The 14,358-nt window shown below is 42.3% G+C and overlaps 1 protein-coding gene across 1 annotated transcript in view; it reads right to left on the bottom strand.

Moving 5' to 3' along the window:
* Nucleotides 1-14,358, bottom strand: part of TTC27 (tetratricopeptide repeat domain 27) — a 148,294-nt gene that overhangs the window by 95,472 nt on the left and 38,464 nt on the right. Inside the window, exon 10 of the mRNA XM_004582722.2 lies at nt 5,575-5,688. Within this exon, the coding sequence (XP_004582779.2) occupies nt 5,575-5,688 (114 nt within the window). The remainder of the gene's footprint in view (nt 1-5,574; nt 5,689-14,358) is intronic.

Genomic DNA, 14,358 nt, shown 5'->3' on the forward strand with positions numbered 1-14,358 from the left:
AGGGGCAGGGGCAGGGCCAGGGCCAGGGGCCAGGGGCAGCGGGCAGAGGGGCAGGGCCGGGGCCAGGGGCAGTGGGGGCCGGGGAGGTGGAGGATTGCATATTGTGAAGAAGATATGAGAAAATACACAAAGAAAACAAGAATATTTTGAGACATGAACACAGAAAGGAGCCTTTAATATGAACAAAACACCAGTTCTTCATACAGACAGAAAGTTTTGTCTTCCGGTGTGCTGAAGTATACAGTGTGCATCTATTTCCAGTTAAGGAGCCCATTCATGGACTCCCATCTCTGATCCCTTTTGATGATCACAAAGAGCAGTGATTTACACATTAATTCAATATTATTTTTAGAAAACCCCATAGGAAAAGATGGGCATGCCTTTTTCTCTTTTCCATCTCCTAAATAAAAAATGCAGCCAGCCCCAGGGAAGTGTCTCTGAAAATTCTGCCTTAGCCTCAGCGATCGCAATCACTGCCTGTTTCCTGGCAGCTCCGGCACCAGGGCTTCTTACTGCACTGAAAATGTACTGGACTGACCCCAGAAACACTGGTCTCCACAGCTCTCAGATAACTAAATGCCACATTGAAATAATCTTTAACTTCGTGGATCCTCAATTAGTTCTGCTAATCAGATGGTAATTCAAATTTCATTTTTTTTCCAAATCAGAATTTAGTAAACGTCCACTAAGTGACCATTCTGGGAACATAAAAATAAAGAAAGTGAAGACAACGACCTCTCAAGAAGCTCACATTCGAGCTTGTCCAAAAGGGTATACTCAGCTATCCAGTGTGAATGTCCAGAAACAGTAGGCTGGGCAATGAAGGGGCCAAGCAGCATGAAGAGAGGCTGGTCAGTGAAAACGACAGAAAGCACAGTGGAAACAGACTTCTGAGAAACAATACAGACTCTACAAATCGTAACTAAATTGTGAGCTGAGGAATAAAGGTGACTTCCAAACACCCGCTCCCACAGCACTCACGATGCATCTCTGACAGGTCAGAAGCTTGGATCTGCTAACCCTGAGATCAGCATTTGCCTGGGGCTGGAAGTGCAGGTAGAATAAGGCACCCTTCATTCCTGGGAGAATGTGAAGTGGAATTCTGGCTCAGACAGGCAACAGAAGGCATCCTCTCCCACCGGCCTTCTTCATGAGAAGGCCCGGGGTCGCGAGGAGCCGAGACCTGCACCGAGGAACGTGCTGAGCTGCTTCTAGGTTGCCGGTGCCATGGTTCAGCAGCTGCATCCTCACCTTGCATGCACAGGATCCCACGTGGGCATCGGTTCATGTCCCGGCTGCTCCACTTTCCATCCAGCTCCCTACCTGTGACCTGGGAAAGCTGTAGAGGATGGCCCAAGGCGTTGGGACCCTGTACGCACTTGGGAACCCTGAAAGAGGCTCCTGGCTCCTAGCTTCAGATTGGCTCAGCTCCAGACGATGTAGTCACTTGGGGAGAGGGCCAGAAAACAGAAGATCTTTGCCTCTGTCCCTTTCTCTCCATAAATGTTACTGTCCAAGGAAAATAAGACTTAAAAAAAAAGATAACCTAGAACACCAAAAATTAAAACAAAACAAACATGATGGTTCAGATTAAGGAAACAGTAACAACCCTAGAATGAGTGGCGAACAAAAACACCACTAAGCATCCCTTGAACTGTGATTCCTGTGAAAGTTTCCTTCCTGTAGTGAAGATTAGTCACAAACTAGCGAAGCTCCTTCTCGGCCAGTCCACTGACACCACTTACACATGTAATTAATACACTCCAATTATCAGAATCCTAACACCGCAAAATTGGGTGAACTCAAAATGTGGCTGCAACACAAGTACAAAGATTACATAACTTTCCCTGCCACCTGAAAAATGACAGAAACAGAGGCGGGGACAGGAGATACTCCAACTTCTTCACTGATCACAGTGTGGAGGTAACAAAGTCTATCTAAAGTTTAATGAACCAAGCAACTTAAAGATTAAGACTTTTCAAAATACAAATTAAAAAAAAATAAATGAACCCTTCAAACAACAAAAGTAAACTGTTACAAATGGACTGGGGGGGCCCGGCGGCCATGGCCTAGCGGCTAAAGTCCTCGCCTTGAACGCCCCAGGATCCCATATGGGCGCTGGTTCTAATCCCGGCAGCTCCACTTCCCATCCAGCTCCTTGCTTGTGGCCTGGGAAAGCAGTTGAGGACGACCCAAAGCCTTGGGACCCTGCACCCGCGTGGGAGACCCGGAGGAGGTTCCAGGTTCTCGGCTTCGGATCGGCACACACCGGCCTGTTGCAGCACACTTGGGGAGTGAATCATTGGACGGAAGATCTTCCTCTCTGTCTCTCCTCCTCTGTGTATTTCTGACTGTAATAAAATGAATAAATCTTTAAAAAAAAATGCAGATGGTCACCATAAGGTGTCACTTCTTAAAAAAAAAATAAAATAAACTGGGAGCCTGGCATCATAGCCTAGCAGTGAAAGTCCTCAAGTCGCACGTGTTGGGATCCCATATGAGCACCGATTCTAATTCCAGCAGCCTCACTTCCCATCCAGCTCCCTGCTTGTGGCCTGTGAAAGCAGTCGAGGACGGCCCAAAGCCTTGGGATTCTGCACCATGTGGGAGACCCAGAAGAAGCTCCTGGCTCCTGGCTTTAGGTCAGCTCAGCTCCAGCCATTGTGGTCACTTGGAGAGTGAATCAATGGATGGAAGACTTCCTCGCTGTATATCTAACTTTGCAATAAAAATAAAATAAATCTGAGGGCCTGGTGCCATGGCCTATCGGCTAAACTGTTCACCTTGAATGTGCCGGGATCCCATATGGGTGCCGGTTCTAATCCCGGCAGCTCCACTTCTCATCCAGCTCCCTGCTTCTGGCCTGGGAAAGCAGTTGAGGGCTCAAAGCTTTGGGACCCTGCATCCGCATAGGAGGCCTGGAGGAGGTTCCTGTCTCCTGGCTTCGGATCAGCTCAGCACCGGCCGTTGCGGTCACTTGGGGAATTAATCATCGGAAGGAAAATCTTCCTCTCTATAAGTCTCTCCTCTCTGTACATCTGATTTTCAAATAAAGACAAATAAATCTTTAAAATAAATAAATAAATGAATCTTAAAAAAAAAAAGAACTGGGAATTGGGAAAGAAATCCCTGTGATTTGGGGCCTCTGTCATTATGTAGTTAGCTTAAGCCCCCACCTGCAAACTGGCATTCCATAGGGGGAGCGCTGCAAAATCCAGCTGCTCTGCATCTGACGCAGTGCCCTACAGGTGCCTTGGAAAGTAGTGGAAGATGGCCCGACACCTGCATGGGAGATCTGAATTTCCTGGTCCTAGTTTTACATCAGCTTAGCTTCAGCTGCTGCAGCCATTTGGGAAGTGAACCAAGGCATGAAGATTTCTCTCTGTGTCTCTCCATCTCTCTCTGTAAACCAGCTTTTTAAAATTAAAAAATAAATAAACAAATAAGTAAATAAAATAAGGGTAGCTCAACAGGCTAATTATCTTGTGGCGCCAGTACCCCATATGGGCACCAGCTTATTCCTGGCTGCTCCACCCCTGGCTTCTGGCTCCTGGCTTTAAACAGGTCAGTTGGGCAATGAACAAGAGGATGGAAAATCTCTTTCTCTCTCAGTCTGTCCTCTGTGCAAATCTGCTTTTCAAATAAAAATAAATAAATCTAAAAAGAAAATCACTCTTGGTAGACTAGAATGTATTACTTATATGTTTTTCTATTTATTATAATTGTTAATCATAATAACTTAATACATCTAATCCACATAATGTGTGGATTAAAATAAAAATCAAATAGCAATTTCAAATTTAGGGGGATTGGTTAAGATGATAACACCTCTTTCAACAGTGACAGAAAGCTGTTACAATAAATGAGCTAGATCCACAGGTACTGGTGTATAACTTATAGACTTATTCTTTTATATCAAGATATCAAGATATAAAAGAATAAAACAATACAAACTGTAGGATCCCATTTATTTTAAGATTTTTTATTTTTATTTAAAAGATGGAGTTATATAGTGAAGGAGAAATACAGAGAGAAAGAAGATCCTCTATCAACTTCTCAAACGGCTACAATGGCCACGGCTGAGCTGATGTATAGCCAGAAACCTGGAGCTTCATTGGGGTCTCCTATGTGAGCACAGGGCCGAAGGGCTTGAGCCATCTTCCGCTACTTTCCCAGGCCATAGCAGAGAGCTGGATCTGAAATCGAGGGCTTAGAACAGGAACCAGTGACAGTACAGGATGATAGCACCAGAGGGGGCAAGACGAGCCAACTGCACCACAGCACCAGTCTCAGGTTCCCATTTACTTTTTGTTTTAAAGATTTATTTTATTTTTATTACAAAGTCAGATGTATAAAGAGGAGGAGAGACAGAGAGAGAAAGATCTTCCATTCGATGATTCACTCCCCAAGTGAGTCGCAACGGGCCGGTGCTGCGCCGATCCGAAGCCGGGAACCTGGAACCTGGAACCTCTTCCAGATCTCCCACGCGGGTGCAGTGTCCCAGTGCTCTGGGCCGTCCTCAACTGCTTTCCCAGGCCACAAGCAAGGAGCTGGATGGGAAGTGGAGCTGCCGGGATTAGAACCGGCGCCCATATGGGATCCCGGTGCTTTAAAGGCGAGGACTTTAGCCACTAGGCCACGGCCACCAGGCCCTCAGGTTCCCATTTGTTAAAACATGAATCTCTATTTATTCACAGAAAAAGTTCTAAAAGGGGCCCAACATGATAGCCTAGTGGCTAAATCCTTGCCTTGTAGGCACTGGGATTTCATATGGGCTCTGGTTCATGTCCCAGATACTCCACTTCCCATCCAGATCCCTGCTTACGGCTTGGGAAAGCAGTTGAGGATGGCCCAAAGCCTTGGGACCTGCACCCGTGCAGGAGACCCAAAAGAAGCTTCCAGCTCCATGCTTCGGATCGGCTCCAGATCCCCACAAATGCCACCTGGGGAGTGAACAAGATCTTTCTCTCTATAAATTTGCCTTTACAAGAAAAACATATAAATGTCAATTTAAAAAAAAAGAAGAAAGAAAGGAAGAAAGAGAGAGAGAGGAAGAAAGAAAGAAAGAAAGAAAGAAAGAAAGAAAGAAAGAAAGAAAGAAAGAAAGAAAGAAAGAAAGAAAGAAAGAAAGAAAGAAAGAAAGAAGGTCTAAAGGGCATAAATCACTGAGGCTGGAAGGCAAGTGCTATGGCATGGCTCCCAGCCTGAACAGTGCCCAAAAGACCCAGGTAGTAAACGGCCCGTCCTCAAACCTGTACGCCAACAGGATGAAAAGTCGATGCATTTAATGTGTTTAGGAGAGGACCTTTGGAAATCCACTGGACTGGATTTGATTGCTGGGTGGAACTCCTGTCATCAAAGCCCAGGGACTGTGTAAGAACACACCTGTGCAGCGTCCTGCCAAGCGATGCTCTGCGCCACCTCGGGAGCCTGCCAGCAAGAACACCACCACCAGATGCCTTACCAACCAGCCTGCATGACCTTGGACTGCGAATCACCAAAAACAGGAGCCCTACACATACATTTTATTACAGCAACAGGGAGCTGGAAGACAAACAACATGTTAACTCCTACCTGTGTCTGCCTCATTGCGCGTTCCACTCGGCGGGTGCTTCCTCTCTCAAGTTTTGTCCGTAGCATCAAGGCTGATGTCTGAATAGCCCAGAACTTTGGTTGTGAAAGTAGACACTGACAGGAGAGAGGGGGTAAAAAAGACCAAAGTTAGAAGACATAAACGCACGATGATCCACGATTAGCAGAACAAAAGTCATTCTTCCAAAAATATCAGGATGCAGCCAAAGGCAAATTTGAAAGTTTTTCCTTTTTTCCATTTACATTATAGAAGTCCATTTGGAAACACATGGGATACCAGAGTGTTTACCCAGTTTCTAGTCCTGGCTACTCTGTTTCCAAACCAGTTTCCAATATTAGTGCATCTTGGGGGACAGCAAGTGTCAGGCCCTCAAAAGTGCCACCCATGTGGGGGACACGGATGGAATTCTGACCCTCGGCTTGGTCAAGGCACAGATCTAGCTGTTGCAGGCATGTGGGGAGTGAGCAAACTCATGCAAGCTCCTTCTCTCTCTTTAATTTTCAAATGCAACTAAAATACAACATTTGAAATTTTTTTAAAAATCTAAAAAAAGAAATTTAAAACCAAGTGAGAATGCTTTCTGGCCTTGGTTAGAGCCGGGGGCTCTCCAGTTTTAGAGAAAATACTTCCTAAGCTGTGAAGGCTGTATTTCAGAAAAATAGTGGAAATCACAAACATGACCACAAATGTAGTATGAAATGAAATGGAAGGGTTGGGTTATGTAAAAACCAGAATGAAATATGATCAACATGGAAGACTTGGTATAATGGGCAAAATGTAAGATCTCATTGATGACTTGAAGTTCAGTACCGCCTCTGACTGATCATTCACACATCAACTTTTAGTACAAATGTGGACAATAAAGAAAAAATAATTGTTTGCTTGAAAGCTGATGTCATTTTTGATCACTGCTGCTTGTTTCTAAGTCAGGTTTGCAACATGCAAAACTCTAACAAAAACTCAAAAAATATATAGGTTTTCATTAGAAGCATTTAAAAAGCTTCTTTTTTATTTTTTACACTTACTAATGTTGTTTATTTGAAACACTGAAAGAGAGAGAGACACACAGAGATATTTTAAGCACTGGTTCACTCCCCAGATGATCATGACGGTCAGATGGGCCACTCTGAAACCAGGAGCTGCAGCTGGGTCTGCCATGTGAGTGTAAGGGTCCATGAACCTGGGCCACCTTCTGCTGCCTTCCCAGGCATGTTAACTAGAGCCACCTTGCACTGCTTCCCTATGTACACAAGCAGGGAGCTGGATTCGAAGTCAAATACCTTGGTCTCCAACCTGCACCTACATGGGATGCTGGTGTTGTAAGCAATGGTTACACTACAATGCTGGCCTTCACTTCTGGAATTTTAAAATGTACATCATGTCCTCAACACCAGGATCTGGGAATCAATGTTTTTAAAGATATCCCTCCCACTGCTCCCTAAGCAATTCTCAAGTATAGGCCAAATCTGAGAACTATTAGGTGAAGGTAACACAAGTATTTACCTTTGATCAAACTAATTTTAACTCAAAATTATCATTAAAGGTTAGCAAGAAGTCCTTCAAGGAAGCATAAACAATAGCATAATCCCTATATCTCCATGTCTGACTCATTTCACGCAAAGGTCCCTATAAACATACGAATTATTAATCCCTAAATTGAACCAACCCCTAATTCTACTGTGCACAGCAGAGCATAACACTACCTTCTTCTCACCTCACTAAAGAGGTGTGGCCACCTGCTGGAAGATCTCTCCATCCCTCCTCCTTCCTCACTCGCTCTAAGTCGGCCTTTCAAACAACTGAATCTTCAAAAGTTAATGGAAAATGTGTATTAAGCAAAAACACACATGGAGTATAAAAGTTTTCATACCAGAATAAACTTATATTTTAATTCCATTTTCCAAGAATTTTTAAGTACCCTTGACACATCTGGCTTACCAGTACCTTCCCTGTGCCTGGCCCATTATAGGATTTCAAGAAAGAAACAAAGAAAGGAACCTCTTCTCTCACGTAGAGGCAGAGATATACAAAGGTGGCTTATCTGACACAGAAATGCAAATTCATAGTAGCTGATGCTTGAGTGTCCTGGTATTCCCTAGATAGAACTAGGAACATAGTCTCCCAAGAAACAACACTTGAATAATTAAGTGTATGAAATAAAACTTACATCTATAATCCAGGTGGATCTGCAGCTTATGTACATGTAAAATGTATTCATATTAGGATATTAGTTTTATCTGGAACTGATTATAAATATATTACAACACACCGGTTAAGACATATGTCTTCCATGAGCATATATAACTTATCTAATGCCATGTGTTGAAAAGTCTACCTTTCCCCACTGTGCTGCAATGCCTGCCACCTTTATCATAAATCAGATGGACCATGCACATATGGATCTGTTCCTGGACTAGCTCTTCCACTGGTTAGTTTCTATTTTCTCTGTCAAGACATTCTAATTCACTGCTTCTCAAGCTTGAAAATACATAAAAAATAACCTAGAAACTTTGTTAAACATCAAATCACTGGCCCCAGTCCCACAAGTTCAGATTCAGTAGGGTTTGGGGTGGAACCAGAGAAATTCTGCTTCAGTCAGCTCACACATCATGCTGCTGAGAAGCAGCAATGTCTTTTGCAAAGGGTCCTGTTATCTGCAACACCACTCGTCCAGCCCCAGCAGGCCTGGGCTGTCGTCGGCCCTCAGCAATCCCATGTGAATTCTGAAGTAAGCATCAGTTCCGCAGAAAACAACAGAAGCGAAAAGTCAAATTGCTGGTAATTTGTTAAGAGTTGCATTAATTATGTAGGATCATCTGGAAGGACTTGACATTTAAAATTTTTTAGTTCTCCATGAACAAAGTACATCCCCCTTGATTTATTTGGGTCTTCATTAATTTCTCTTAATATTTTTTTACAGTTTAATACACACATCTTAAAAATGCTTGGATAGATTAATTCCCAAGATTTTGAAGGTTTTGAAAATATTAATAATTTCCTTTTTTTGAAGCAAATTGTAATACAGTACACATGAAATTTACCATCTTAATTTTTTAAGCATTCTTCGGTAATGTATACCACATTCACTTTGTTCTACCAGCAAAATCCAGAACTCTTCATCCTGCAATTGAGACCCTCTGAGCAACAATTATTCACGCCTACCCTCCATGGCCCTGCAATCACCACTCTACCTTCCAACTCTGAATTGCATCACCCTTGGTACAACATGTAAGTGTAACTCTACAGGTGCAAAAACTTCTTTGCAGAGTTTATTTATTCTTACCTTTGTGTGATAATTAGAGCAACTCAATGAAAGACATGTTCACTACACTAACAAGCACTGGCTAAAAATCCAAATGATGTTTCAAAAAGCTTAAGAAATTTGGTATGTTCAAGCAGCCTAAGTTAGGATTAGGATCTTGCTAACAATCTTATGCCATTTGCAATCACATACTTACACATGACACAGCACTTACACTGCTTTTACACATCAAAACAGAGGTTAGAAAGCACTTGAGATGAGTGACAGCATTCGCGTGTTTTAAGAAAAGTTCTCTCAATTTTCAACTGAAATTGATCAAGATCAATAACAGGCAAATGTTTACTATATGTACTATTTTAATACACTATTGAGCGTTTTTACGATGGAGAACCCTACTACTTTTAACTTCACTCATATTTACAACATTACAGTAGGTAAAGAATAAATCTGCTTTGGCTATTTTTGAAGAAAACTGTAAGATACTTGGAGATCAAAAGGGAGGTACTTGCTAGAGGAGAGCTAACTGAACAGTTCACATCCCCTATAAGATTCTGTAGACCTTTGAGAACTGTCACAAAGTTGTTTATCCACAAGGCTCATAGTTGCCCTAAATAATCCTTCCTTCACAGCTGCAGGAGCCCAGGACAGCTGACATGCCCCCACCCCACCCTTCGTGCGTGCTCTCTCACACTACCAAATCCTTTCCTAGTAAGCAAAGCATTCTTCAGCCTATATCAGTCCTATCCATTTTCTTCCTTTATTATAACCCTGGGAAATATTTATCTGTGATATCAACTTGTGGTTTACACTCTGTGGTACTGTCAGTTGCATCTGCGAATTTATGTTGCCTGGGCTAAATTAAAAATTGCATGAAGGTAAGCTCATTGTTTCATGCCTTTATCACTTCCACAGCATCTATGAGCATTCTTGGCCAATCCTTAGACTCTGGCTCTTCTGCCACCACTGCGCTTTCAAAGCTCTTCCCTTTGCTATGCAAATGTTCATACTGAAGGCGAAGAAACCAGACAGATCAATGTGCTGGCCATTCAGCTGCCTCAAACAAGCCGACATCCTGCAGATGCCAGTTCCTCAGCACTGCCAGATGTCCTGTTCACAGGCATGAAAGGCAGACCAGTGTGAAACATGTGAGCTGTTCTCGGACTGAATTCCTCAACCTTTAACATTCTGTTAATTCATAATGTCAAAGGCTTAAAAGTTTAGCTGCAATGATGGCCAAAAAAACGAAGCACAAAGAGTTTGAACATTTCCTATTAATAACAAAAATATTAACCATCTTCCTTGTAATGTTTCCCTTACCTGAGAGCAGGCGGGACAAGAATCAGCACCCATATGGGATCCTGGTACATGCAAGGTGAGGCCTTTTGCCACTAGGCTACTGTGCCGGGCCAAGATTTATTTATTTATATTGGAAAGGCAAATAAACAGAACAGGAGATACAGAATGAAAGATCTTCCATCCTCTGGTTCACTCCCCATGTGGTTACAACAGCCACAGCTACGCCAATCCGAAGCCAGCAGCCAGGAGCTTCCTCCAGCTGGGTCTCCCACACGGGTGCAGGCCATCCTGTACTGCTTTCCCCGGCCACAGTCGGAGAGCTGGAAGGCAAGTGGAACAGCTGGCATACGAACCGGCAGCCATATGAGATCCCAGTGTACGGAAGGCTAGGACTTTAGCCACTAGGCTACCACGTCGTGTCCGTCAAGTCTGGATTCTTTAATTCATAATAATGTTGCTGAGACTTATCCAAGTGTTTGCATTGTAATTTAGTCCATTTTGTATGCTATTTAACAAATGCAGCCTTTTCATATTATTTTCATGAAGCAATACTTTACAGTTTTTTACTCTCAATGTATCTGCATCTTTATATTTACAGTACCTGTGACGAGGACACTATAGAATTGCACTTTATTTCCATTATGACATTCAGACTTCCAACTGGAATGTTTGTTATCATTTAACATAATTATTCACATACCTGAGTTTAAATCAAATCTCTTAGCATTTATATTTGTCCCATTTCCTTTCAGCATTCTTTCTAAGATTCTTTTTTTTTTTTTAAGATTTATTTATTTTTATTACAAAGTCAGATATACAGAGAGCAGGAGAGACAGAGAGGAAGATGATTCACTCCCCAAGTGAGCCGCAACGGGCCGGTACACGCCGATCCGATGCCGGGAACCAGGAACCTCTTCCGGGTCTCCCACGCGGGTGCAGGGTCCCAATGCATTGGGCCGTCCTCAACTGCTTTTCCAGGCCACAAGCAGGGAGCTGGATGGGAAGTGGAGCTGCCGGGATTAGAACCAGCGCCCACATGGGATCCCGGGGCGTTCAATGAAAGGACTTTAGCCACTAGGCCATGGCGCCAGGTCCCTAGATTCTTTAAATATATTTTAGGTTGTCAGTTCAGCTAGAAGCTGGTTGTCAAGAACAATTAGTATTCCATAAATACTTGGAACAGTATAGTGCTTCACAAAAAATGCAATAATTCTGTAACTATACATATGCATTAATATGCCTTTGTATTTTTTCTCTATAATCTAGAAAATATCAAGAAATGGTTTTTTTAATGTTTTAAAATAGACATGCATACTTTAATGACACTGGAAGGAAACAATCATAAAAATATATATGTCTTCAAGTGTTCTTTATTTCACAGCATCTGAGCTTCCATATGGAATTATTTCACTTTAGCCTAAAGAATTTCCTTTGGCATCCTTTATAGTACAGATCTGCTGACAACAAATTCTTGCCATTTTTATTTTATCTGAAAATAATTTCCTGTTGGTCATAATTCTTTAATGGTATTTTTTAATCACATATGATTCTGGGTTGATGCATTTTCTTTTAGAAATTAAAAATTTATGTTCCACTGTCTTTTAACCTTGAAAGTTTCTGATAAGAGATCAAAGTTTCTGCAATCAAATTCTCCTTATTTAATGTGTCAGTTTTTTGTCTGCTTTCAGCATATAGAGTAGATACACAAAATTATGGTTTTCTGTTTGATCTTCCTTAGCCTTCACTGGGCTTCTAGATTCCATCAATATGATATCCGCACATATTGCAAACTTTAACTAAGATCTCTTCAATGGCTTCTTTCTGCTCTTTCTCTCTTCTGAAATTCCAATCACATGTACACTGGGTTTTTCAACTCCTACCCACATGTCTACAAAGCCCAGTTGATCACTTCCATCTTTTTGTTGAAGCTATTCATCAGACTTGAGCAGTTCCTGGAAGTCTCTGTCTTTCCTCCCCATTCTCATTAAATGGCTAATCTCAACCACGGTCATCTTTATTTCACATTTATTTGTTTCTACAATTACAATTTATATTTTCTATAGCTCCTAATCTTCTCTGCCAATTCATTTTTGAGCATTAGAACACCCTCCCTGTGTCACTGAGCGCAGTTTCAAGTTTTTTGTTTTGTTTACTCTCATCCCCCTAATTCCAAAGTCTAGGTCTCCCTGGATTTAGCCTATTTGTTCTCTTGTGAGTGGTTCACATTGTCTTCATTCTTCATGTGCTGAGCAGCTGTAGATGTTACACTGTAAAGATTGTGAATTAATGGTACTGTTCTAATGCTTAGGCTTGTTTTTGAAACATAAAACTCGGGCCCAGCGGCGTGACCTAGCGGCTAAAGTCCTCACCTTGAACGCCCCGGGATCCCATATGGGCGCTGGTTCTAATCCCGGCAGCTCCACTTCCCATCCAGCTCCCTGCTTGTGGCCTGGGAAAGTAGTTGAGGACGGCCCAATGCATTGGGACCCTGCACCCGCGTGGGAGACCCGGAAGAGGTTCCTGGTTCCCGGCTTTGGATCGGCACAGCACCGGCCGTTGCGGCTCACTTGGGGAGTGAATCATCGGACGGAAGATCTTCCTCTCTGTCTCTCCTGCTCTCTGTATATCTGACTTTGTAATAAATTAAAAAAAAAAAAAAAGAAAACTCAGCTTAACTGAAGATGCATTTACAAATTTTCAGATGACTGCTCAAATATTATGTGAGTTCTTCTATGCTTAATCTATTTAGAATGCGCCTTATACATGCATGACTCAGTGGTGACCCCAGAACTGGAACCATTTACATGCAGAATGCAAGGATCGGGCGGGGTGCCATAGCTTAGTAGCACAAGTCGTCGCCTTGCACCCACCAGGATCCCATATCGGCGCCAGTTCTAATCCGAACAGCCCCATTTCCCATCCAGTTCCCTGCTTGTGGCCTGGGAAAGCAGTAGAGGATGGCCCAAAGCAGTGGGACCCTGTATTTGCGTGGGAGACCCAAAAGAAGCTCCTGGCTCTTGGCTTCAGATTGGCTCAGCTCCAGCCATTGTGGCCACTTGCAGAGTGATTCATTAGAAGGAAGATCTTCCTGTCTCTCCTCCTCTATATATATCTGACTTTATAATACAAATAAATAAATCTTTAAAAAAATAGACTTGCACTTACAAGGCAAATTGATTTAAAAAAAAAAAAAGCAAGAATCCTCATCTGTGACCCTTTCCTGAAAAGATGTTTCCCATTCACATTCCTGTATCTAAGGTAACTCCAAACTCTGTGTTAGGACTGCTGAATTACTACTGGAGCATTTGTTACCCTGAATCTAACAGACTAAAACCTACTCACAGGTTGGAAACAATGAAAGAAAATCATGCATGTCAATCCCTTCTTCCAAGCCAAAACTTTCAAAAACATCATCTCCAGAATCCTCTAGATATTTAAAAGACATCAGGTAATTGGAAGTTTGGGGATTTGCATTTTTCCCATAATAAGTACTTTTTAACTACAACAGGGCGGTTCCAATCAAAGCTTACTTAGCCACTATAAAACAAGTAGAAAGTCTCCAAATTTCTGAACCAGCTTGTCAAATTCTGTAAAGAAAAAAAAAAAATAGCCCAATGGGATTTCAATGCAATTGGATCTGCTTTAAAGCTCAGTTTGGAAGGAGTTGTGAATTCAGCAACACTGAGCCTCCTAACCCATGAACATGATAAAACTCCTCCGTCACGTACAGCTTCAGCTCGCCTCATTGTTTCCTGCTCTTTGCAGTGTCCAGATCACGCACTCCACTCACACTGATCATTGAACATCTGACTTTCCTAAAAGCTAAGGTGCTTCAAAAGTTCAGCATCACATAAAAATAAACCTGGTTAAAAGTAAATGCGAGTTCCCAGCCACCTTCTGTGACCACCTCACCTATACTTCAATTTTAGTTTATACACAACATATAACATTCAAAACATAACATGTTATACATAACATCATATCATCTTAAATCAAGGCAAACATGTGGTATTTAACCTTTTGGGATTGGCTCATTTCCCTTAGCATTATATTGGTTACTCATTACTATGTCAATTAATTCCATAATGATGTAAATTTTTGCTGATGGTATGTTGGAGCTTTCAATTGACTGGGATGATACTCTGCTGGCTCTGTCTTCAGACCAGAGAGGGTATACCTAAGAAGCCGTTGAACTTGACGGGACAAT

The sequence above is a fragment of the Ochotona princeps genome, chromosome 8, assembly GCF_030435755.1.
Source record: "Ochotona princeps isolate mOchPri1 chromosome 8, mOchPri1.hap1, whole genome shotgun sequence".
Taxonomy (NCBI): domain Eukaryota; kingdom Metazoa; phylum Chordata; class Mammalia; order Lagomorpha; family Ochotonidae; genus Ochotona; species Ochotona princeps.